General features: G+C 39.8%; 1 protein-coding gene across 1 annotated transcript; it reads left to right on the top strand.

Moving 5' to 3' along the window:
• Window positions 1–228: 228 nt before the first annotated feature.
• On the top strand, window positions 229–26,149 carry Meiob (meiosis specific with OB-fold). The gene is made up of 13 exons (XM_041676657.1): window positions 229–297; window positions 3,605–3,662; window positions 5,281–5,412; window positions 7,215–7,287; window positions 10,660–10,855; window positions 13,383–13,483; window positions 14,419–14,471; window positions 14,559–14,654; window positions 18,000–18,098; window positions 19,117–19,270; window positions 20,519–20,702; window positions 23,337–23,423; window positions 26,039–26,149. Exons 1-13 carry the CDS (start codon window positions 229–231, stop codon window positions 26,147–26,149), a joined length of 1,413 nt encoding a protein of 470 aa, XP_041532591.1.
• Window positions 26,150–27,092: the final 943 nt, after the last annotated feature.

Below are 27,092 nucleotides of genomic sequence, written 5' to 3'. Positions count from 1 at the left end.
TTTTAAGTTTTGCGTTTTTTGTTTTTTGTTTTTCAAGATAGGGTTTCTCTGACTGTCCTGCTACTCACTCTGTAGGCCAGGCTGGCCTCAAACTCTCAGAGATCCACCTGCCTCTGCTTCCTGAGTTCTGGGATTAAAGACATGTGCCACCATTACCTTTTTAACAATTTGTTTTTAATATTTAATTTGTAAATACAAATTATATTTTCTAAAACACAGATTTAAAGCATGGCAAATTCCTTTGCATCGAAGAACTTCACTGCACTTTCAGATTTGCATCCAAATATGGCTAATCTGGTAGGTTTTCACTATTATACTAATGTTCAAGTATTTGCTCATGAAATGTTATGTGGCAACATTACATTATCTCACTGTTACTGATTCACTGGATACGTTTGTATAATTGACAAGTACATAGATACTCATTGAGTTAGTATAATTATTAGAAATTAAATACTCCTAAGCTTTGTATTTATCTCAGCTAAATGCAAATTAAAATTTCTTTTATCTATAGAGTAGTAGATACAGGGTTATAGATATGATTAGCAATTGTTTAAAGTGATGGCCGAGTGGGTAAATGTATTTATGTTAAGCTGAGTAGTTGAGTTTAATCCCCAGAACACAAAAAGTGGAAGGAGAGCACTGATTTCTACAGGTTGTCCTCTGACCTACATATATTCACCACACACATGTGTGTATATATTCACGCATACACACTATGCAAATGTAATATTCTTTTGTATTATTTTACTAATAAAATGAAAAAATAAATTCTCAAATTTACCATTGTAAAATTAAACTATTTTCATTTAACAGTAGAAATTCTCTAAGAAAATTATTAAAATTTATATAGTTTATGTATTTGCAAACATGCTGCTTTAACTTTTTTTGAGATAGGATCTTACCAGGTATCCCTAGCTAGCCTGGAACTCACTATGTACACCAGATTAGCCTTATAGAGATCTGCTTGCCTCTACTTCCAGAATGCTGGTACTGAAGGTATGCACCACCACACCCAGCAATTTTTATGACTTTTGATGTGAAATTTTGGAGTAAAGAGTTCTAGCATACTGGGGCTTATTTAAGTAAAATCTGAATTGATAAAATGAAGCACTTATTATAAAATAATTACAAAATTACCACATTCTTGTTCTTTGAGCAGGTGGTGTGTGTGTGTGTGTGTGTGTGTGTGTGTGTGTGTGTGTGTGTGTGTAAAGACCACTATGCTGCTGTGGAAAGTCCTTCTGTATATGTGTTGCTTTTATTGGTTAATGAATAAAGAAATTGCTTTGGCCTGTGATAGGGCAGAGTAAAGCTAAGCAGGAAAACTAAACTGAATGCTGGGAGAAAGAAGGCAGAGTCAATGAGACTCTTTGTAGCCTCCAGTGGAGAAAGCTGCCAGCTGCCAGCTGGAACCTTGCCAGTAAACCATGAGCTTCGTGGTAAAATATAATAGAAATGGGTTAATTTAAAATATAAGAGCTAGCTAGAAATATGCTTAAGCTATTGGCCAAACAATATTGTAATTAATATAGTTTCAGAGTGATTATTTTGAGTCTGGGCAATCGGGAAACGAACGAGCAGCCTCCCCAGACACTAGGCTGTCCTTAAAAAACTTTCCATTGTTCTTCCTGCCTCAGCCTCTGTGAATGCTGGGATTACAGGTGTGAACCATCAGGTCTGACTTCCAAGCAGTATGCTCTTTACCTGGCTTTTGCAAGTCAGATTCCTTAAAATTAATAGACTTACATGTAACTTTAGTACTTTGCAATGCAAAGTTTATTGATGTAAAAAAAAACTTGTTACAATTTTCCTTGAAACAAACTTTTGCTAATTGTATTTTCAGCTTTAAAATTTTTTATTTATTTTTATGTGTATGAATGTTTTGCCTGCATGTATATCTGTGTACCACATGGTGCCCACAGAGGCCTGAATAGGATATTGAGTATTCTGAAACTGTAGTTACATACAGATGATTGTAAGACACCATGTAGGTGCTGGGAATTGAACCCCCAGGTCCTCTGGAAATGCAGCAAATGCACTTACCCACTGAGCCAACTCTCCAGCCCCAATTAGAATGTTTTTATTAGTATGTTTCTCAAAAAAAATTCAGTAAAATGTGCATGTATATGGATTTAAGAAATAATATTAATGTGTATAAATGTAATCAGATGACCAACAGTTCAACTGGAATGTGATAATCTTAAAGTTTTGAGTATATTTGGCTTATTTTTGTTTTATGTGTATGGGTGTTTTTGCCTGAATGTATGTCTTTGTACCACATTCATGCAGTGCCTATGGAGGTCAGAAGAAGGGATCAGATCTTTTGGAACTGGAATTAGTTACAAACTGTTGTTAGCCACCATGTGGGTGCTGGGAATGGAGCCCATGTCTTCTTCAAGAGAACATGTGCTCTTCACGGCTGATTATCTCTCCAGCCCTCTGACTGTATTTTTTTCTTTTTTTTTCTTTTTTTTTTTTTTTTTTTTTGGTTTTTCTGTGTAGCCCCGGCTGTCTTAGAACTTGCTTTGTAGACCAGGCTGGCCTCGAACTCACTGAGATCCTTATGCCTCTGCTTCCCAAGTGCTGGGATTAAGGCATGCTCCACCGCCACCCGGCCCCCTGACTGTATTTTAAATGTCACAAATTATTGCAAGTTTGAAAACAGTTGCTATGATTCTTCATTAAAGTTTATTTTTTCCTTTCAGAAAGATATTTTAATTTCTTGTTTGTTTTTCTAGTATACATTTATTTCTTTTTTGATACTTTTATTTCTTAAAGCATATTTTTAATATTTACTTTTTTGGCATTCACTGAAAAGAACGTTAAAACTTTTTTGGGCAGTTTGAGACAGGGTTTCTTTGTGTAGTCTTAGCTATCCTGGAACATTAAAATTTTTGAGGAGATATTAGTACCTCCAAAATTTAAGATTCTAAACTTTAAGATTTAAGTTTGCTAGTGGCAATATCTAAGTTTGTTACAGTCTATATTGTTGCCCAATATAATTGGAATAAGAAGCTAAGCAGCCAGGCAGTGGTGGCCCATGCCTTTAATCTCAGTACTCAGGAGGCTAAGGCAGGCGGATCTCTGTTAGTTTGAGGCCAGCCTGGTCTATAGAGCAAGTTCGAGGACAGCCAAGGCTACACAGAGAAAACCCCGTCTTGGAAAGTAAAATCTAAAAAAGAAAGAAGAGGAGGAGTAGGAGAGGGGAGGAGGAGACGCAGCTAAGTAGTTTTATGTTAGAAAGCCCTATGCAAAGGAAAGCTTTGAAGACTATGGCAAATTAAATTGCATTATACATGTGTTTTGGATGAATTAAGTAAGGATTGATAGCTCCCTCTAGTGATTGAAAATAAAGTAGAATCATATTAAGTAAATGATTATATTTGTAATAGCAGTTAACTGTCTCATTACTTTGTACTATTCCTTGGAGAATTGAATATTTATGAAGACTGTTAGTTGTTTGTCTGGAATAAATGCATTTAAATATTTCCTAGTCAAAAATGTTTGTTAGAGCTAGTAAAACATAACAAGTCCATGAAATTAAATTTACCATCTACATCTGGGTTTAATATTGTTTTCTATATACTCTTTTGTTTTTCAGAAAATAATCGGTATAGTTATTGGGAAAACAGATGTCAAAGGCTTTCCAGACAGAAAAAGCTGAGTTCTATTTAACTCTTTCTTAATTTTTCATTAAGTATGGCTTATGACTGCAGCAAAGTACATTTAACTGACTAAAATTTCTGTTCTATTTAACGCCTTAAGAGCAATGACCAGGCCTTCTACATTCATGGTCATACTTGATTCAAGGCTGTAGATATGAAGACAGATAATATTTTCAATGATTTAATGTGATATTCTCCAACTATATTTTAAAGGCTTTAGGAAATAGTTAATTAAATTTATCAATTCGTTAATTTGTAGTTTCATATTACCAGATACAATAGAGTATGAATAAAAGTATGAACTTGAAAATAATAGATTTACTGACCTTAATCACATATGTAGCTCCGGCTGTCCTGTAATTCACTCTGTAGACCAGGCTGGTCTTGAACTCAGAGATCTGCCTGCCTCTGCCTTTCAAGTGCTGGAATTAAAGGAGTGCACCACTGTGCATGACCAATTCAGATACTTCTAATGAGACTGGGTACGATGGACCTGTGGGTCATCTTCACACTGGGTAGAGGATGGCAGAAGGGGCCAGGCTGAGAGGACAACGGTCACATGGAATAACAACAGGAACAACAAAACATTTGGTCTTGGCGGTGAATGTCTGTAATCCCAGCACTTGGAAAGCATCGGCAGATTTAGGTTTTATTTGTTTTTAAATTTTTATTTATTTTATGTGTTTGAGTGTTTTGTCTGTATGTGTCTGGGGCCTGCAGGGTTCAGAAGAGGGTATCTGATGTCCTGGGACTGGGGTTACAGTTATAGTGAGGGTCCTGGGAATTGAACCCAGGGTGTTGGATCCACCTGGAATTACGGGTGCTTGTGAGCTGCTTGATGTGGGTGTTGAGAACTGAGCCCTTAACTGCTGAGTCATCTCCCTAATCCTGCCTATATTATTTTTTTTTGTTTTGTTTTGTTTTTTTTTTTTTTTTGATTTTTCGAGACAGGGTTTCTCTGTTTTGGGGCCTGTCCTGGAACTAGCTCTTGTAGACCAGGCTGGTCTCGAACTCACAGAGATCCACCTGCCTCTGCCTCCCAAGTGCTGGGATTAAAGGCGTGCGCCACCACCGCCCGGCTCTATATTACTTTTTAAATTGCCAAAAGCAATAGAGAAAAAAAAATCCTATTCTGGAAAAAAAATGACCTTGCTGACCTCTAGTGGTGCTTGAGTTGCACACAAATTGCTTTGAAACAACTATTCAGATATGAATTATGACTTTGGCTAAAGCTTTTCCTTATCTTGTTGTGTCTCATCTATGAAATAATACCCAAATAGGATTTTGTGAATAAATAGTTGAAAAACGGGCCATAGTGAGATCTAGCTACCATGGCTGCTTATTACACTGTACGTGGAAACACATGAAAGCATAGTGTAGTATAGAATATTCATTAGGGGATGATCACAAAATCAAGAGGATCACCAAAAGTCCACGACTAGCCTGCTTTACCCTGTCTCACAAACAAAACCAAAACTAAATAAAACAGGGCATATACATAAGAAATACTATTTTCTATCATATGTTTAAACATTTTATCATCGTTTTGTTAAGTAATCATTTGTTCAAAGTCATATTCACCTGAAATATAAAAGCGTTAGTTTTTCCTCAGATATTGGATCAGAAAGATACACTTTCAGTTTCACCATTCGTGATTCACCAGCCCATTTTGTGAATGTATCTTCCTGGGGCAGTGAAGATTACATCAGGCCGCTGTCTGAGAACTTTAAGGTTGGTGAGTGTGGTAAGTAGACATTATTTTTTGTTTGGTTGGTTTTTTGCTTTTTTTTGTTTTTCAGTTTTTTTCAGACAGGGTTTCTCTGTAGCTTTGGAGCCTGTCCTAGAACTCAATTTGTAGACCAGGCTGGCCTCGAACTCACAGAGATTCTCTTGTCTCTGCCTCCCGAGTACTGGGATTAAGGGTGTGTGCCACCACCACCCGGCTTGTATTTTGGGTTTTGTTTTTTTTTTTTTTTTGATTTTTCGAGACAGGGTTTCTCCGTATCTTTTGGCTCCTGTCCTGGAACTAGCTCTTGTAGAGCAGGCTGGCCTTGAACTCACAGAGATCCACCTGCCTCTGCCTCCCGAGTGCTGGGATTAAAGGCGTGCGCCACCACCGCCCGGCTTGTATTTTGGTCTTTAAGAGAAAGTTTTTCTGCTCATGGTGGTACACATCTTAGATCCTAGCACTTGGGAGACAGAGGCAGGTGAATCTCTATGGCCAGCCTAATCTACATAACAAGGTTTAAGCCAGATACTGTTACACAATGAGCTCTTGTCTCAAAAACCCAGCTTGGGTAGGAGTGGAAGGAGAGGGGGAAAAGAAGGGGGAGAAAGAAAGAGACAGAATGAAACTCCCTAGGTAAATCACTTTGAACTAGTGGCATTCTCTTGCTTCAGCCTCCCAAGTGCTGAGACCACAGCCTATGCTACCATGCTCAGCAGCACTTTAAAAAATAGTCTGCTTACTGTATGATTCTTATGGTAAGTCTGTGACTGAGTAGAGTCATAGAAAAGTAAAATACATTTATTCTGATCCTTATCAGAAGAAGTCAGTGTTACAAAGGCATGCTTTCTGATTGTTTCCCTGGTACATGATAAGTGATACTTTTACTAGATATTTTGCCATCTTTTGTTTATTTCATGTTCCAACTTGCCTCAACCCCACAATTATTATTATAAACATATACCTTTCTATAGACATATCCTGGGGCCAATAGTTATTTATGCTGTGGCTCTGAGAACAAGATCTTGTTGGGTCTCACTATGAAAGAACACCCCATTAGTTTTCTGTGAATGTTAAGGAAAGGGGACTAGAATAAAGTATAAGCTTCACTGCTTGATAGATGACAACTTCAGCCTAACAAACACAAGAAAGCATGTGTCCCAGTTCTCCTTTTTGGGAGAAAAAGAGGAGGAAGAGTGATACAGCAATCAAACTATTCTTTTTCAATGCTGCATACCAAACACACATTACATATGTCAGTTAAGCAGTGCTCCACTCTATGTACTTAACCATTGGACCATGTATGTTTCAGGGATATGGATAGTCTCTCCTGAGTTGAAAAATGTTGTCAAACATGTGAACTATGAAGACAGAGAATTTTGAAATCTTCATCAGCTTAGTACAGCTATAAATATTCCTTGAATGAATGCCAGAATACCCCTGTGAAAAGGGAGGACTTTCTGTATTAAAATGTTATAGGTTGATGGTTGTGAGGGTAAATAAAGATTGTTTGTGGTTAGATGTGGAGTAAAGGTCAAGTAAACATTTGTTTTATTGAAGGGCATGTTGAAACCAAATCAAATGCTGAATGCAAGAAAAATCAATAAAGTAATATTAGTATAGGCCATCTGTTGGGACTTAAAACACAAAGCCCTGGAAATGTTATCTGATGACGTTTCAGGAGCGCTTTTCTCACAGGGACATGAGAAGGTGGCTGTGGAGGATGGAACCCAAGTGTGAGGGTCTTCGTTATGCACACTCAGCTCTGATTAGTCTTCTGGTGATTTTGTGATGTTACCATACTTTGCCCTCTGTTTTAGTGATAATTGAAAATCCCCTGATCCAAAGAAAGGAGACAGAAAGAGAAGAAAAGTTCAGCCCTGCAACTCCTAGGTAATATCTGTCCAGCCCAGAGAGCAACAGTCTTTGTGTTAGAATGATAATATTAATAATTTTGGAGAAAAACAGAAAACTTCAGAAGTTGCTCTATTTCAATTTGAAAAATGAATTGAATTCTCTCTTAGAATGTTTATCTTTAAATTATAATTTTTATAATCATAAAAGCTAACTTTATATTGATATCTGTGAAGGGTCAAATCAAAAGTCTCTCAAGGCTACCAAAATCCATGGGTGCTTCAGATCCCTTGCACACAGCTTCAACACATTTCCTCTATATCAGAAATCATTTCTACCTATAATACCTACTGTCATATAAGTGCTTTGTGAGTAGTTATTTTCATTTGTATTAGTTGTGTGTTGTATTTTTCTGAAATATTTGATGCATGATTATATGGAGATGTCTATGAATGCAGGATTTTCAGATATGAAATATCATGCTTAGATTTGTAAAAACAAGACTCCAGTTACAATAAAACTAAAATATTAGAGGGCTGGAGAGATGGCTTAGCAGTTAAGAGGACCTGCAAAGGACCTGCCTTCACATTAGGCAGCTCACGTCAGCCTATACTCCAGGGAAACTGATGCCCTCTTCTGGCCTCTGTGAACACCACAAACACACATAAAAGCACAGACAAAAGCACATATATACAAATAAAAATAAATCTTAAAAAAATCCCTAAACAATAAATGATAAATACTGGAATATATAATACCATATCAGGCTCTCATTCTACTCACACACCCATTGTCTTAGGCCAGGTTTCCTGGAAGGAGAACCTGAGAGCAAGATTCTTTACAAGTGGCCTATTGAGCGAGGACTCTCAGTAGAACCCTGCAAGGATGGGGTTTGAAGGAATCTGCAGCTGGAACTCAGGAGTATGCCTGTCCCTTGAAGCAGGACCCTACATGGAGGGTCAGAGATTTTGTACCCTGAATTATGCATTGCCTGCAGTCCATTCCTCATCAGGCCTCCCAGATAAAGCTGGGGTAGGGAGCTGAGGAAGAAGCCTGACTTCCAAGGTGACTCTGTGCCTGCTAACTCCATGCTGCTCTATAAATGGCTCTCGCTGAGTATGGCTGACTGTGACATGAACATCTGCTCTTCTGACCTCCACTCAAGCCTGTCTCTCTGCAGCCACTGAGAATTTTCCTTTCCATGGACACCTGGACTCACTGCACTAAGATCCGTTCAGCTTTCTTGTCCCTATACATAGAACATGCTCCTATCTTCTTGAGTATTTGCTTCTTCGGGTTATCAGTGTCTCAGCTAGACTGTTACCTCATTTGACCCTCTGTTTCATAGACGCCCCTTCAGTAACTCACCAAGACTTTCCTCCCCACTCTTAGAATTGTATCCACAGCCAGGTGGTGGTGGCAAACGCCTTTAATCCCAGCACTTGGGAGGCAAAGGCAGACGGATCTCTGTGAGTTTGAGGCCAGCCTGGTCTACAAGAGCTAGTTCCAGGTCAGGCTCCAAAGCTACAGAGAAGCCCTGTCTAAAAAAACCAAGAGAAAAAAAAAGGATTGTATCCACATCACATTCTGAGATGGTTTGATTAATTGTTTTTATGATCCCTGCTCATATATATGAGCTTCACGAGATTAGGTGTATTTTGCATACCGTTCTCCCCATGCCTAGACTGAAGAAAAGCACATAATTGTATTAGTAAATATGTACGGGAGGTGGGAGGAACATGTTCGGGAGACCCAACAAATGCGAAACCTCTTGGCATTTTCCAGAATATCCAGAATAATTAACTTTTAGGTTGAGCAACAGGAAACTGCTGACATTCAACAAATTTTCACCAAAAATAGCAGTTTCATAGTTGGCATAGGTGGAATACAGAGCTGATGAGGAAAGGGAGAAGCCAAGGTACTTCTCAGATGAAATTCACTTCTCAGGGATGAGTAGGGCTAGAAAGTCTTTATCTGGGAAATAATATCCTTTTCTGTAGTTTAGGAAGATAAACTTGATTGTAACATGGAGGGTGAGTCACCAGAGATGAGTCAGGAGAAGTGAGACCGTGAAAAACTAAGTAGGAAGGAGGAACTGGACTAGCATTCTGTGGAGGAGGGCTTGTCAAGACTTGTAAAACTCCAGTACACTGTGAGAATTCTGAATGGACTTCACATGTAGCACTACAGAAGTAAGCAGAACAAAGATCTTGACTTCAGGTACTTAGGTAAAGCAATCGGAGTCATAAAAGAAATAATGATGGCTGGCCAGTTAGCGCAATTGATTAGAGAATGGTATTAATAATGTCCAAGTCGAGGACTCCATATGGGGCTAGAGAGATTGCTCAGTGATTAAGGGCACTGGTTGCTCTTTCAGAACAACTCAGTTCTCAGAACCCACACTGGGACTCACAGCCATATAACTCCATTCCAGGGGATCTGATTCCCTCTTCTGAATTCTTCTACTGGTACAAGGCACACATGTGGTACACAGACATATATGCAGGGGAAAATGCACATATAAAATATGTAAGTCTTTAAAAAATGAGACCTCAGGCTTTTATAATCTCAAGCTTTAGAGTATTTTTATATCCTGTTTAAAAGAAAAGGAAACTGCAGCTTCAAGTCTTGGGTAAGGTCCTACAACTAGTATGATTAGAACTCAACCTAGATGTAGGAGGGAGGGCCTTGGACTTTCCACAGGGCAGGATGCCTTGCCCTCTCTTAGGATTGGAGGGGGTAGGGGAGGGAGGGTGTGCGGAGGGAGTGGGAGGAGGGGAAGGAGTGGAAATTTGGATTGGTATTTTTTTAAAGTAATAAAATAACAATAAAAAAGAAAAAGAAAAAAGAACCCACAGAAAAAAATCTCAATATATGTTCTTAATTAAAAGAACATTATTACACTAAAGAACTATTTAAAGACTGTTATAAAAACACATTATTTGATGTTTTTTAAGACTAAAGATAATTCCCAGCACCACATGGTGACTCATACCATCTGGTAACTCCAGCCCCAAGGAGACTGACAGTCTCTTCTGGACTCTACAGGCACTATATGCAATAGTGCACAAACATAAATTTAGGCAAAACATTCATTTACATAAAATATAAATTTCACAAAAATTAATAATAGAAATATAGCTTTCTTAATACAGTCTAAATTCCAACAAAAAGTAGTCTACTGTGATCATTTTTTTAAACAGGGTCTGATTTTATAACTCAAACTGGGCTGGAATTCCCTACCTATATCTTGGTGGCCTTGAATATGTTAGTCCTTCTGCAAATTAGACCTGCATCCCAAATGCTGGGATTATAAGTGTGGACAACCACACCTAGCTATATAATCTAATGTGAACCAAAGTATTTTTAATTAACAATAATGTGCCAGCTTTTTGTTTTTTTTTCATATAGCAATTGGAAACTACTGCTCAGTGAGAGTCACTCAATGGTAAAAGTTTGTTCCCCTTATGAAGTGGATACCAAGTTACTTTCTTTGATACACTTGCCTGTTAAAGAATCTCGAGATTATTACTCATTGACTGACATTGTTGCAAATGGACACAATCTTGATGGGAGAATTATTAATGTGCTTGCAGCTGTGAGATCGGTAAGTCAGAAAAGCAGTCAATTAAAACCAGCAAAACTCCCTGCCATGGCAGGGCACTCTGTCACCTGATTTGTGTTTGGAATGCAGTAAGCACCAGATGGGTCAATGTTTCCTCTTTACCTTGGTAGTAAATTGAATTAAGAAAATAATATTTCTTGAGCTGGGCAGTGGTGGTGCACCCCTTTTATCCCAGCACTCAGGAGGCAGAGGCAGGCAGATCTGTGTGAGTTCAAGGCCAGCCTGGTCTACAAGAGCTAGTTCCAGGACAGGCTCCAAAACCACAGAGAAACCCTGTCTTGAAAAAAAAAAATTCTGGGGCTGGAGAGATGGCTCAGTGGTTAAGAACATTGCCTGCTCTTTCAAAGGTCCTGAGTTCAATTCCCAGCAACCACATGGTGGCTCACAACCATCTGTAATGAGGCCTGGTGCCCTCTTCTGGCCTGCAGGGGTACGTGTAGGCAGAACATTGTATACATAATAAATAAATAAATAAATAAATATTTTTAAAAAAAAGGAAAAATTCTCATTATAAGTAAATTAGCATTTCATCTGTAAATCACTAAAAGAATCAAATCATTCAGTATTGTATTTATAAGTGATCCATTAGGTATACAAAAGCTTTGTATACTGGGTTAAACAAAAACACTAATAGAAAAGATAAGCTTATTGACGTGAACAGCCATAATGTTCTTTAAACAAGTCGAAGAGTTAGCTGTGTATATGTGTGCTCAGAGTGACTCAGAGGTGGAGGAGGGTGGAGAAGACCTAGACTGCAGTGAGGGCTGTTGAGGCTGGTGCTGGTGAGAAGCAGATGACAGTGCCCACAGAAGTCAGAAGTATTTCACAACTCCTGTTACATCAGCATCTGTTTCAGTAATTGTGACAAGCTCTGAGTTTAGCAGTTTAACAGACAAAGACACTGCAAATTAAAGATGGACCTCAAACGTATACTTTGAAGGACTTGGAGTGTGGCTCTATGTTTCTCCCACCCTCACCACAAAAAGTAAATCTTCACAAAATATAGCACATACAGAAAATTGTTGTTTAGGATAGAGAATCTGATACCCTATGTGACAATCTTGAATCAAAATCACTCTTCAGGCCATTTCAGCCAACCCTTAGTTGTTTCCTTGACATCCTCTAATATGATATCATTTGCATATAAAACCTAGAAACAGCTCACCTCATCTCCATGAGCATGGTGCCCTCTTGTATGTCATATCACTTTTTTATGCCCTTTATATTCCTGTTTGACTTCTCAACCCCAAAGACAGTATTTTACCTATTCCCCTTGCTATGGCTGACCTCTCATCCTCTGGCCTTTGCTTCTTCTGACCTTCTCTTGTAGGTCCTGTTTCATGGAACCTTTGCATTTCTCTTAGGTATTTCCCACAGTGCTCACACACGCTGTGGTAGTGACTTAGGAGAGGATCAAATGGCTAGTCTTTGGGCCTTTACTTGAAGCTACCAGAGATGATGCGCTTCTCTCTCTCTCTCTCTCTCTCTCTCTCTCTCTCTCTCTCTCTCTCTCTTTCTCTGGGAGTATGTGTTGAGAGAGTGTCTCACTATGTACCAGGCTGGCCTTGACATCACAGAGATTCTCCTGCCTCTATTTCCTGAGTGCTGTCATTAAAGGTGTGTGCCACCATACCCAGTCACTTGTGTTCTTGTGACAAACCCTGCTGGTCAGAGACACAAGACCCTATGGGTCCACCTCTACTTCTTTGATACATTCCCTGCATTGTGGGCAGAATTGGACATCAAATCATAGTGCTTTTCCTGTGCGTTCCCTCATTTGGTCCTCACATTTTTAACCCCAAGAAGAAGACAAGGGAGGCATCAATATTCAGGAGACTGAGGCCTAGGAAGTTGGAGCGCAAGCTTTCACAACAACTTCATGCCAGACTCTGTGCTAAGCCTTGGGAAGAGACACCCTTTCAAATTTATGTCACAAGCAGGTCTGTCCTGGAGCATTTGTCCTGGAACGTTTATTTAGCTTTTTGTTGTTGTTTTGCTTTTTTCAGACAGTTTGTCTCTGTGTAGTCCTAGCTATCCTGGAACTTGCTATGTAGACCAGGCTGGCCTCAAACTCAAAGATCTCCACCTGCTTCTGCCTCTAAAGTGCTGGGAGTAAAGGTTTTCACCACTACACCCAAGTTTATGTATTCAAGTCAGGATCTTGATGCAGCTCAGGCTGGGCTTGAACTCAACTGCAATCCTACCTTAGTCTTCCAAGTGCTGGAGTGATAGCTGTCTTTACCACAGCTGGCTGTCCTAGTATCTTGACAAATAGTTTTTATTTGTCTCACATTTGAGCACATATGTCTGTATTCTCTCTTCAAAGTGTTCAAATTTACAAGTTCAGCTACGTACACCTAGTTTAGGCACAAAGTACATGTAGACAATTTATTAATGATCCTTTCCTTGTTAATATTTAGAATTTCATGGTCAAAAGGAAACTATTTGATTATATTTAAGTACCATTATATATGTAGGAGAGGAATAATAATTTCCTTCGATTTCTAAGGTTGGAGAGCCAAAATACTTTACAACTTCAGACCGAAGAAAAGGCCAGAGGTGTGAAGTTAAACTCTTTGATGAAACAGAGCCTTCTTTCACAATGACATGGTAATCTCCCTTATCTGTCCCTGTGATAGCCTGCTCTTATTACTGAGACAGAAAACTTTCATTTTATGAACAAATGTTGTATCAAGAGGTATCATAATAAGTGATAAGCAACGTTTGAAAAAAACTTTCTTTCTTGAAGGCTGAGATTTTTCCATATGCAACCTTAGATGGCATAGAATAACTTAGAGGTACTCCACTGTTACAAATTTTATTATTCTGCTTCATAACAAATAGTTTTTTATTGGGGTTCACTAATGAGGAGCAAATCAACCTTTTTGAGATTCACTAGTACCCTAGATAATAGGCTATACTCTAAAGTCCTTCCTAATATCTCTGCCTGCAAGCACCATTACCTATCAAGTCCCCTGAACTATGTATCCATTTGGGAGACACAACTGTAACGGTTAGAAGGCTCAACTTTGAAGATTTTAGATCTTGAATCCTTCAGTTCTAAGTAACCAAGTGCTGGGCAATTAAAGGACTTGTGGAGTAGATGTTAAAGATTAGTACATGCTGAAAACCAACTTTTTTGCATAGGTATTAAGTATGTCTTGGGCCTTGGGGATGACTTGGCCAGTAAAGATACTTTCCCAGCAAACCTGGCAACCCAAGTTTGATCCCCAGAGTCCACATAAAGGTGGAAGGAGAAAACAGACTCCATGAGGTTGTCCTCTGACCTCCATGTGTATGTTGTAGCTTGAGTGCACACATGTGAGTGTGCGTGTGTACACAAATATACATAGTAGTAATAGATTAGAAAATTTAAAGTACGGAGTCTTAACCTCTTTGGTTACCTGGAAATTGCTAACCCCAGTCACTAAGACAGTTTTTGTTTTTTTCTGTTGGGAGGTTCTTTTAAAGGGGGGTGTTAATACATCACAGCCAGATTTTTCTAATGTATTCACTTTGTTTCACTTCCTTTTAAACAAATGCAGTTGGGATAATGAATCCATTCTACTTGCACAGAGCTGGATGGCACAAGAAACAGGTCTTTTAATTTTATGATTGTGTTGAAAATATTTATTATTTTCATCCCTCATATATTAACTTTAAAAATGACTTCTCTCCACAACAGTAATATTTGCCTCAGATGTAAGAATAAATTTTAACAAATTTCAGAATTGCATGGCAGCCACAGTAATCTCAAAAACCATTATCACAACTAATCCAGGTAAAATACTTTCTGTTTTTCATTCTTTTGGAAGTGATCATGAACATATGCCAATATTTGTACAATGCATTTAAGAATCAAACTGCAGGTTACATTTTACTGAAGAAAGCTGAGGAATGTTGTGGTAGGGGAGACACATCCCTAACGATTTTCTCTAACCAGGTCCCACCTCCTGATATTTATTTAGCAATGAATTCAACAATAGATGAATGTATTGATGAGGTCAGGGCTCTTAGGAATTAATCACCTCTTAATAATGTCACTATCAAAAAAGAACAAAAAGAGAAAAAATAATAATCTTGGGACTAATCCTGCAACAAATGAGGCTTTGGGGTCATTTTATACCCAAATCATGACACAGTATTCACATTTTTGTGGTAAAAACACAAAATACATTATTAGCGTTCTTTAGGAATGCAGCCTGAGGAATGTACTCCTGAGTTTTGTTCCCAGCACCCCTACATCAGGCAGCTCACAAACACCTGCAACTCCAAGGGGATGTTACACTCTCTTCTGACCTCTGTGGGCACCTACACAATATGCTATATCCTGTACAGACACATATATGTACATATAATTAAAAATCTTATTGTTATTTTGAGACAAGGTCTTACTGTGTAGCACTCACTGACCTGGAACTCACAAATTTAATAATTTAATGTAGTATACTATTCTATTATGTGGTATTATTAGCTATAGACACTATGTTGTACAACACATTTCTTGAATTTACTTTGTCAAGGGCTTAAATTTAGCAGAATATTTATAAAGATGTTTAAACTTGGCTGGTTGTTTTAAATCAGACGTATTTTAATTTCCTGGGCCATACCTACCTACCTTGTAGTAATGGCTTAGATATTTATCACAGATAACATATTACTTTTCCTTATGATTTTCCTGCCTTGAGAGTATTCATTAGAGTGAGAGGGAATTCTGTCTTCTCTATGGACAGTCTGAGCCATGTTTTTTAAGGTATCCACTGATTTGATTGCTGCAGCCCTCTTAGCAGTTCCTCCCCTTCAATGTCCAGTAGTTCTGTTAGGACTTCAAAAACATTCATTCACCCACCCATTAATTCACAAATACTCATAGGATGCTCTTGGTGCGGGGGAGGGGGCAGGTTTGAGACAGGCTTTCTCTGTGAAAACAGTCCTGGCTGTCCTGGAACTCACCCTGTAGACCAGGCCGGCCTTGAATTTAGAGATCCTCCTGCCTCTGCCTCCCTAGTGCTGGGATTAAAGGTGTGTGCCACCACCACCAGCCACAGAATGCTTTTTATGCACCAACTATATAGACAACTTCAATCTTTTTTTAGAACAAAACAATCTTTTTTTAGAACAAAACAGAAGACAGTGGAGAGTCAGATGGATGTTGGATATTGGAATACACAATGAAAAAGTACAACCCTTGTTCATGAGGAATCCACCCTCAATTTGAGAAAGAATAGTGATAGGACATATGTAATGGGAGCAGGAGGAAAACCTCCTCCATCCCAAGAAGTTAGAGAAGTCTGGGTACTGTCAGCACAAGTAGTGGATGTTGGAGGCTGGGGTCTTGGGACTGAAAAGCATTAGAATCCTGTGAAGACCCTTTCAAAGTGATTTTCTTGCCTTATGGCATGCCATCTAACTACTCCTGAGAAAACTCATTCTTAATTTGAGGGACAAATCTTTAAAATAACATTAAGAAACATTTTTAGCTGGGTGGTGATGGCGCACGCCTTTAATCCCAGCACTTTGGAGGAAGACGCAGTCAGATCTCTCTGAGTTTCAGGCCAGGCTGGTCTACAGAGTGAGTTCCAGGACAGGCTCTAAAGCTACACTGAGAAACCCTGTCTTGAAAAACAAAACAAACCAAACATTTTTTTTACAGCTAGCCAAGGAGCCGGGCCTGATGGCTCACACATTTAATTCCAGCACTTGAGAGGTAGAGGCAGGCAGCTCTCTGATTTTGAAGCCAGCCTTGTCTACATAGTGAGTTCCAGCACAACTTGATTACATAGTGAGAGCCTGTCTTGAAAGAAAAAAAAAAGCAAAAAATAAAACACAAAACCATCACCAACAACAAAAATAAGCTAGCCATCATCTTGCATGTCTATAATCCCAACACTTAGGAGTCTGACGTACAAAGAATTTGGGTCAGTCTGAGCTACCCATATCTTTCCTTAACACAAACAAACAAATACAATTTTGGGGAGAGGGATTTTTTTGTGTGTGTGTGTAGCTTTGACTGTCCTGTAACTTTCTCGACCAGGCTGGCTTCAAACTCACAAAAATTCACCTGCCTCTGCCTCCTGAGTGCTGGGATTAAAATTGTACATAAGCACTGCCTGGCTAACAAACACAATTTTTAAAAGTAAATAAAAAGGAAAAGAAATGAATATAATATTCAGAAAATCTTGCTGGTCATGTCTGGTAACCTAAGTTCATTCTTTGAAACCTGTGTATAAGTAGGATAGGATCGACTTAAGAAAATTGTCCTCTTCTACACGAAAGTAGTGGCATGTGTGCCCCCCATCATCTCTCTCTCTCTCTCTCTCTCTCTCTCTCTCTCTCTCTCTCACACACACACACACACACACACACACTAGCAACAAATTAAAACAATTATTTTTAGTTTTATTATTATTTTATGTGTGTGAATGCGTTGCCTGTATGTATGTATGTGCACCACACGTGTATCTGTTGCTCTCAGATGCCAGAAGATGGCACTGGATCCCCTGGGATTGGAGTTACAGCTGGTGTGAGCCACCATGTGGGTTCCAGGAACCAAACCTGGGTCTGTCTGCAAGAATAGCAAGTCTCTGAGCTATCTGTTGGGGCCCTAAAATTATTTTTTAATTAACAAAATTAATAAAATAATGAAAAATGAACATACAAATAATTTATAATCATATTACCTAGAAATAATAATTTTGCCACATCTAGTCTTTCAGATAATACTAATATTAATGTTTTTCAGTTTAAAAGACTGAGCGGTGGTGGCACACACCTTTGGGAGGCAAGGGCAGGAGGATCTCTGTGAGTTCAAGGCCAGCCTGGTCTACAGAGTGAGTTCCAGGACAGCCAGGGCTACACAGAGAAACCCTGTCTCAAAAACAAACAAACAAACAAAAACAAGTCTTAATACCACATTTTTATAAGGCTGTTCTTTTCACTAGCACAGCTACAGCATCTTTTCATGTTGATTCATTTTGCCTTACAGTGTTAATGGTTTAATGATAATTCTATTGGATTATGATCTTATGTGGTATCATGTTTTACAATTAAGATAATTTTAGATATTTTGTAGTAATTTAAAAGATAATTGTTTGACTTTTTCCTTGTTATGCATTTTTAATTTAAGATACACCGGAAGCCAATATCCTTCTGAATTATATAAGAGAAAATAAAGAAACAAATGTGGCTGATGAAATTGACAGTTATTTGAAAGAATCCATAAATGGTAAGTGACCTTCTATATGAAAAAGAGAGGGTGAAAGAGATGACTTTTCACTCTTGGGGTCATGCATTTCTAACCAATTGTTGTTTGCTGAATTATATTCCTAGCTCCTCTTTTGTTTTCTTCTGTTGTAATCTTTTTCTGAGACTGGGTCTCACTATGTAGCCCTGGCTGACCCGTAGCTCACGATGTATGCCAGGCTGATGTCTGGCTGCCTCTGCCTTCCTAGTGCTGGGATTAAAAGTGTGAGTCATCACACCTGACATTAAAATTTTTAATTTATCTTATATGCATGGGAGTTTTATCTACATATATGTTTGTGTACCATGTGTACCCCTGGAAGACACAAGAAGGTGTTGAATCCCTTAGAACTGGAGTTACAGATGATTGTGAGTAACCATGTAGGTATTGAGAACTGAACCTAGGTCTTTTGCAAGAGTAGCTAGTGCTCTTAAGCACTGAGTCGTTTCTCCAGCCCCTAATTTTTTAATGGGGGAGCTTATATTAATATTAGCCAGTCTGGGGGCTGAAGAGATGGCTCAGCATTTGAGAGTACTGGCCCCTATGAGCCCTGCTTAGTTGATTCTGTGGGCTGATGTCCTTGACCCCTCTGGCTCCTATAATCCTTGTTCCCTCTCTTCTGCAGGGTTCCCAGAGCTCTGCCTATTGTTTGGGTGTGTGTCTCTACATCAGCTCCTGGGGGAAGCCTCTCTGATAATGATAATTGGGCTAAACACCAATCTAGAGTTCTGGTGGCTGGAGTGACCTCTCTCTTCTTACCTTTTTAATGCTATCATTTGATAATTAGAAATTCTTCATTCAGTGAAGACTTAATTTCTCATTCCTTTTCTTATTTTGTGATGTTCAAATCCATTATATACACACGTTTAATATAGCTAATGGAGTGTTGTTCTTAACATCTTAAATGTCTTCCTTGAATTTTGTTGCTTTTGTATTGGGATGTAAGCCTTTGTTATATTTGAGAACATATATAGAATTGTAATACTTGTTTTTATTTTAGTAAACACAATAGTTGATGTCTATACAGTGGAACAGTTAAAAGTAAAAGCTTTGAGAAGTGAAGGAAAAGCTGATCCTTTCTATGGCATCCTCTATGCTTACATTTCTACACTGAACATTGATGATGAAACTACCAAAGTGGTTAGAAATAAATGGTAAGTAGACATTGTTTTTAACAAGTTCATGTTTGTACAAAATAACTACTGTCTATTCTTTGCCCTAACAGTGGTTGTATGAAAGAAGTTTTCATATAAATAAACCATAATTAAAGGTTTCCATGACAAAATATATTCTGTGCTGGATAGTTTTATGTCAACTTGGCACAAGTCAGAGTTATCTGAAAGAAGAGAACCTCAATTGAAATGGCCTGTGGAAGGCGGCTGTGGGAGAAGGGGGGACATGGGGAACAGCATCAGGAAGCAAGAGGGCTCGAGGGAGAGGCAGCTAGGTCCTCGGCGGCTCAGTATCCGGGACAAATAAAAGTTTTAAAGTAGGGGGCTGGAGAGATGGCTCAGTGGTTAAGAACACTGGCTGTGCTTCCAGAGGACCTGGGTTCAATTCCCAGTACCCACATGACAGCTAACAACTGTCTGTAACTCCAGTTTCTGGGGATCTGATACCTTCACACCAATCCACATAAAATAAAGTTAAATAAATTATTTTTTTTAAAAAAAGACAGACACTAGAAACAGGTTCAGCATTGAAGCATACATTTACCTGAATGTAGTCTACTGAAAATTCAAATTTAAAATAAAAAAAAAGTTTTAAGGTATAGAGATAGAGCCTAGTGTAATGGTGCCCTTCTAAAATCCTAATTCTTGGGAGGTGAAAGCAAGAAAATCATGAATTCAAAGCTTGTGATACATGAGACCCTTTCTAAAAAGCAGAAAACAACTCGCAACCAATACAAACAAAAGGACAGCTGGGTGGTGGTGGCGCATGCCTTTAATCCCAGCACTGGGGAGGGAGAGGCAAACAGATCTCAGTGAGTTCGAGGCCAGCCTGCTCTGTCAAGCAAGTTCCAGGACAGGCTCCAAAGCTACACAGAGAAACTCTGTCTCAAGAAACAAAACAAACAACAACAAACAAAAGGACAGAGAGAACTTTCTTACCCTCTTTCCAATGCACCCCAGAAGTTACATTTTGCAAGATATTATGCCTTTTTTCAGTCGGGATAGTGAATTCATCTGTCTGATTATCTCATCTAAGTCCCCAGATTTACACTGTGTATGTATGGTCTATATAGTTTTGGTACAGAATGGATTTGTGGATCTAGTTTCACAGTAAAGATACTAACCTCTGGGATTTTAGAACATTTTACAATGTTATTAGAATGTTAAAGAGATAATACTACTAGAGATCAAATTTGTCACTATCTTTTGAAAACCTTTGTTTCTTTTCAGTTCCAGCTGTGGTTATATTGTAAATGAAGCTTCGAACACTTGTACAATTTGTAACAAAGATTCTTCCAGACTTAAGTCAGTTTTTCTCAGTTTTGATCTATTGGTTGATCTTACTGACCATACTGGAACACTCCATTCCTGCAGTCTCACAGGAAGTATTGCTGAGGAAACTTTGGGTTGCACGGTAAATATCAGAAAAGAAGAAATATATACAAATATTTCTAATCTTCTTGTATATTCCTTCTTAAAACTATAGATTATTGCCGGGCAGTGGTGGCGCACGCCTTTAATCCCAGCACTCGGGAGGCAGAGGCAGGCGGATCTCTGTGAGTTCAAGACCAGCCTGTTCTACAAGAGCTAGTTCCAGGACAGGCTCCAAAACCACAGAGAAACCCTGTCTCGAAAAAAACAAAAAAAAAAAAAACCAAAAAAAAAAACCAAAACTATAGATTATTGCTGGGCAGTGGTGGCGCACGCCTTTAATCCCAGTACTCAGGAGGCAGAGGCAGGCGGATCTCTGTGAGTTCAAGACCAGCCTGGTCTACAAGAGCTAGTTCCAGGACAGGCTCCAAAACCACAGAGAAACCCTGTCTCGAAAAAAACAAAAAAAAAAAAAAAACAAAAAAAAAAACCAAAACTATAGATTATTGCTGGGCAGTGGTGGCGCACGCCTTTAATCCCAGTACTCAGGAGGCAGAGGCAGGCGGATCTCTGTGAGTTTGAGGCCAGCCTGGTCTACAAGAGATAGTTCTAGGACAGGCTCCAAAGCTACACAGAAACCCTGTCATGAAAAACCAAAACCAAAAAAAAGGCTAGATTATTTTGTTGAACATTTGGTAGAAACTAATCAATTAATAGAAATCTTGGGGAAAGCCCTCTTGGTTTAAACATACATATTTAGAAATTTTTCTTTTCTTTTTTGTTTAAAAAAAGAAAACCATCTTTTTTCATTATATATACCAATCCAAGTTCCCACTCCCTCCCCTCCTTCCACTCCCTCCACTTACTCCCCAACCCCCCCCCATCCACTCCCCAGAGAGGGCAAGGCACATTGCTTTGGGGAAGGTTCCAAGGCCCTCCCTACCATATGTAGGCTTAGCAAAGAATCCATCCAAAGAGAATAGGTTCCCCAAAAGTTAGTACATGCAGTAGGGATAAATCCTGGTGTCACTGCCAGTGGCCCCTCAGACTGCCCCAGCCATGCAACTGTCAATCACATTCAGAGGGACTAGTTTGGTCCTATGCTTGTTCCTTCCCAGTCTAACTGGTGTTGGTGAGCTCCCATTACCTCAGGCAGACTGTTTCAGTGGGTGTCCCCATCATGGTCTTGACCCCTTTGCTCATATTCTCACTCCTCCCATTCTTCAGCTGGACATTGGAGCTCAGTCTAGTGCTCTGATGTGGGTCTCTGCCTCTGTTTCCATCAGTTGCTGGATGAAGGTTCTATAGTGATATTTAAGATATTCATCAGTCTATGTAGTTCAGACTGGTCTTTTCTTTTTCTTTCTTTCTTTTTTTTTTTTAATGGTTTTGAGACAGGATTTGTCTGTGTAACCCTGGCTGTCCTGGAACTCACTCTGTAGACCAGGCTTAGCTTCAAACTCACAGAGATTTACCTGCCTCTGCCATCAGAGTACTGAGATTAAAGGCATGTGCCACCACCAACCAGCTTAATATGACATTTTATATAGTCAGTTATAAGGGGTAAAACATATTGGAGATATTGGCTGTTGTAGGAGCCTATATTGGCCATATCTCTTCTCCCCAGCTATATACCTATGATGGAGGAAGGTCATTGGTTAAAAGATAAAGAAACTGCTTGGCACTCATAGGTTAGAACATATGTGGGTGGAGTAAACAGAACAGAATGCTGGGAGGAAGAGGAAGTGAGCTCAGACTCGATAGCTCTGCTCTCTGGAGCAGATGCCATGCTCCCCTCTCCTGGGCAGACACTATGAAGCTCCGACCCAGGATGGACATAGGCTAGAATCTTCCTGGTAAGTGCACCTCGGTGCTACACACATTAATAGAAATGGGCCAGGCAGTGTTTAAATGAATACAGTTTGTGTGTTGTTATTTCGGGGCATAAGCTAGCTAGGCAGCCAGGAGCCGGGCTGTGGGAAGAGGCCCGCAGCACTTACAACATACCTAGTTCACATTTTGTCCTGGTTCTGCAGTACAGACAGCAACAGATACATGAAGACAGGCATACATTTGTTAAAACCAGGTCACAGCTGAGCATGGTGGTGCATATCTGTAATCCCAGCATTTATGAGATGGAAGCAAGGGGATCATGAGTTCAAGGCCATCCTTGGGTACGTTGTGAGTCTGTAGGACAACCTAGGCTATATGAAATCCTATCTCAAAAAAAAAAAACCAAACAAAAAAAGAATAAGAAAAAGAGGCCGACCAGTGGTGGCACAGGCCTTTAATCCCAGCACTTGGGAGGCAGAGGCAGGTGGATCTCTGTGAGTTCAAGGCCTATCTGGTCTACAAGAGCTAGTTTCAGGTCAGGCTCCAAAGCTACAGAGAAACCCTATCTCGAAAAAAAAAAAAAAGACAGATCACAAAACTTACCATTAAATTTTGGCTCAGAATTCTGAGCCAACTTATTGGGAAGAATTTTTCCTGCTGAACCCTTAACTAGCTTTAGTGATTCTGGTGATAGTTTTTCAAGCTTTATTCCCTATCAAAGGAACTGAGCTGCAATGCTGTGAGCACAACTCCATTTCTAGTGAGCAAATGTGTTTCACAGTGTGGTCAAATGTTATCCATGTCTACTTCAGGAACACTTATTTGATCCTTTTTTTTTAACCAGACAAATGAGTTTCTTGCAATGACAAATGAGCAGAGAACAAAACTGAAGTGGCAGTTTCTTTTGGAAAGAAGCAAAATTTATTTAAAAGTGAGTATTTTTAAAGTAGTGTTTTTTTATAAATTCAAGCAGTAAAAAAAATCTTCATGGGGATTTTTCTTTTCAGAGCTGAGGCTAAAACCAAGGCCCTTTCATATGCTAAACAAGTGCTCTACCACCAATCAGCACCCCACCCAGCTCAGGAGTGTGTTGCCCTTAATAATTCTCAATTCCAGATGTGCAAAAGGTTTTGGCTGTCATGGAAACAATGGAAATAGTCATAGAATAAAAGGAGTTAGCAATGACACTAAGTAGGCTAGTGAGGAATGACACTTAATGACAACTTCAAGACAAGGCAGCAATCCCCAGTCCTGCCTGTGTGTGTGGCACTGCTCTTTGAGGAGTGAGAGGGCTGTTAAACGGCAGTTCAATGTCTTGCATCTTAGCTGACATAGCTGTGGTGTGAACTCCAGTTTCACCTTTCCATATCTTAGCCTGTGCAATCACCAGATGTGTGTTCACTTCACCCAGCCTGTAGAGTTATGTGAGCCTACAACTGTGAAGGGCCAGTGCTGACTCCCAAGACGCTCTCCAATGTTAGAGGATAAGGATAAGGGGATCTTAGTATCAGTACCGGGGAAGGCAGGGGAGTGTGTGACAAATTCTTGGCTCTTGTCCAGGTCACTGGTGAGAGGACAACAGCTGGTGTTCTGTCCTTCTGTGCTTTTAGTATTTTCTGTTGTAATCCTTAGGTACTGAGTTCCAGTTTGTATTTGGATATTTATTCTATTAGAATTTAATATTGAGGAGATGTACAAACATGTTCATGAGCACACATGCATTAGTGCTCAGAGCAATGCTGTCCTCATACTATACAAACTCTGCAAATGGCAGAGAATGAAATAGGAGTGTCAGCACTTTGACATAACTCTAATGACCCTTCTGCGGTCTTTGTGGATGCTGTTTCTACTCCACCATGGTCTCAAAAGCAGCTGTACTATTTGTAGATGGTCTTTCTCTAGTAACCTCAAAGTTAATCTGAATAGACTGCAGATATGGAGTCAGCAATGGCCTCAGCAGTATTTCTAGAACTTAGTTTTCAGGTTGTAGTTACCATTGGTCTCAGACTTAGGAGAGAAGTTAGTCATATGCTACACCTCCCCACACTCATATGGACTCACAAAATGTTCTTTTCTATCGTCATAAGAACACACACGAGGTGGTGGTGTATGCCTTTAATCCCAGCACTCGGGAGGCAGAGGCAGGCAGATCTTTGTGGGTTCAAGACCAGCCTAGTCTACAAGAGAAAAAAAAAAAAGCTACAGAGAAACCCTGTCTCGAAATAGTATCTGTACTGGCTACTCTTCCAGAGGAACTGAGTTCATTCCTAGCACCCACGTGGGGCTCACAACAGACTTTAACTCCAGTTTCAGGGGATCCAGTATCCTCTTCTGGACTCTGAGAGCACCAGCCATGCAAGTGATATACAGATATGCATGCAAGCAAAATACACATACATGTAAAATATGCATTTTTTTTGAGATAGGGTTTCCCTCTGGGCTTGGACCTCATTATTGACTGGTTTCAAATTCTAGGCTACCCTCTTGCCTCAATCTTCCAATTACTGGGATTACAAGCATGAACTTTTATGAGTTTGTGGACTAGTGATGGAACCCCATAGTCAAGACTCTACCAATAACTCATATACTTGGACTCTAAATGACATTTAAATTAGACTCATGAGATATCTTGGGCAGATATAATATGGTTATAGTATGCATGATATATGATGAAGACCAGAGTCTGTAAGCCAGGTGCAGTGGAGTCCAGGACAGACTCCAAAACTACAGAGAAACCCTGTCTTGAAAAACCAAAAAGAAAAAAGATGAAATATTTTCTGTTTTGTTTTGGTTTTTTTTTTTTCGAGACAGGGTTTCTCTGTGGCTTTGGAGCCTGTCCTGGAGCTAGCTCGGTAGACCAGGCTGGTCTCCAACTCACAGAGATCCGCCTGCCTCTGCCTCCTGAGTGCTGGGATTAAAGGCGTGCGCCACCATCGCCCGGCTAGGTTTTTGGTTTTTTAAGACAGAGTTTTTCTGTAGCTTTGGAACCTGTCCTGGAACTAGCTCTTGTAGATCTGGCTGGCCTTGAACTCACAAAGATCTGCCTGCCTTTGCCCGAGTGCTGGGATTAAAGGTATGTGCCACCACTGCCAGGCAACAAAATATTTTCTATAATTCTCTTATTTCAGTTAAAAATGGTTGCCATTTAGCTGGGCGGTGGTGGCGCACGCCTTTAATCCCAGCACTTGGGAGGCAGAGGCAGGTGGATCTCTGGGAGTTCGAGGCCAGCCTGGCCTACAAGAGCTAGTTCCGGGACAGGCACCAAAAGCTACAGAGAAACCCTGTCTCGAAAAAAAAAAAAAAAGGTTGCCATTTAAAGTAATTCCAAGCTGGGCCCAGCAGTGTACACTTGTAATTCCAGCAACATGACACCAAAGTAGGAAGATCATGAGTTTGAAACCAGTCAGAGCTACACTTTTTTGTTTCAGAAAAGCACAAATCCAAACAACAACAAAAACTTGTACTTCTCCCTTTGTGGACATTGGTTTTCAACTTTGTGTACAAGGTAGTATTTGAATCTAACCTGCTGTCTCTTTTTGTCCTCAGTTGATTTCATCACACAGAGCAAGGGCTGGACTGAAAGTTAGCATACTCTCCTGTAAGCTTGCGGATCCCACTGAAGCAAGCAGGAACCTGGCTGGACAAGGACACACTTAAAACCATATTTTGTTCCAAAATATGTTAAAGTATAGAAAGTTGACTCTTTAAAATGGAATGTTTGAGAATTATGTGTAAAACATATTTTGCCTAATGTAATAAAACTATTTCTTAGGTTGTCACTGTTTCCTACTTGGAAAACGATTTCTAACAGCTTTGCTGTCCTCTCTCACACTGGGAAACAGTTGCTCATGTACAGTAATAAATATGCTTGATCTTCCTCATGGGTGTGAACGGTTTCTTTGTCTCTGGAGGGTTAGAACCTTTCAGTTATCTTCCTTGTAGTGTGGTGGCACATATTTGACAGGACACAGTAAAAGGCTCTGATGTTGGGCAGAAGGCAAGACTGTGCAGGAGCTGGCCCTGGCTTTGGTGACGACACTGAAACTACCTGGTGCATGCAAAGGCTTGCTGACGCAGGCTTGGCACCTGTGACTCACTGGGGAGGAGACCGGCTTCAAGAGCTACAGGATTGATGTCTGAGTCCCAAGAACTTTGAAGAGGGAATTTTCCCAAGATACAAAGGTGGCAGCTGCTTTTCATCCTACTCTTCTCTGAAGCAGCACAGGGCACAGTGCTCAGCCCCACACAGATCTGGGCTACTTGTTTCAGGAATAGGCCCTTCTGTAAGACCAACCCTAGCTCGACACTGACTGCAAACTTCAAATCTGACCCATTGCCCTTCGCAGAGCTGGACGAAGACAGAAAGTGAGTACATTGGACTCTCTTGTGACACTGTTGTTGGAAGGTACATGCGCCTTATTCAATGCAGTCTATGGTTTACTATATGCAGTCATGGTGGTTTGCCAGATGATCCTGGTATATCCTAACAGCTGTGGTAGTGAAGGACTTGATCTACACAGCAAGATGGAACTGGTAAAGTGCTTTCTCCCATTCTCTTTGAGAAGGAAATGTGTATCATGTAAGCTATGTGTCATCAGGG

Source organism: Microtus oregoni, unplaced genomic scaffold (genome assembly GCF_018167655.1).
Source record: "Microtus oregoni isolate MIOR12 unplaced genomic scaffold, Mior012 000027F_ref0000203, whole genome shotgun sequence".
In the NCBI taxonomy this organism is placed as follows: domain Eukaryota; kingdom Metazoa; phylum Chordata; class Mammalia; order Rodentia; family Cricetidae; genus Microtus; species Microtus oregoni.
The sequence above is the reverse complement of the archived record's forward strand: the minus strand, read 5'-3'. Positions and strand labels throughout refer to the sequence as shown.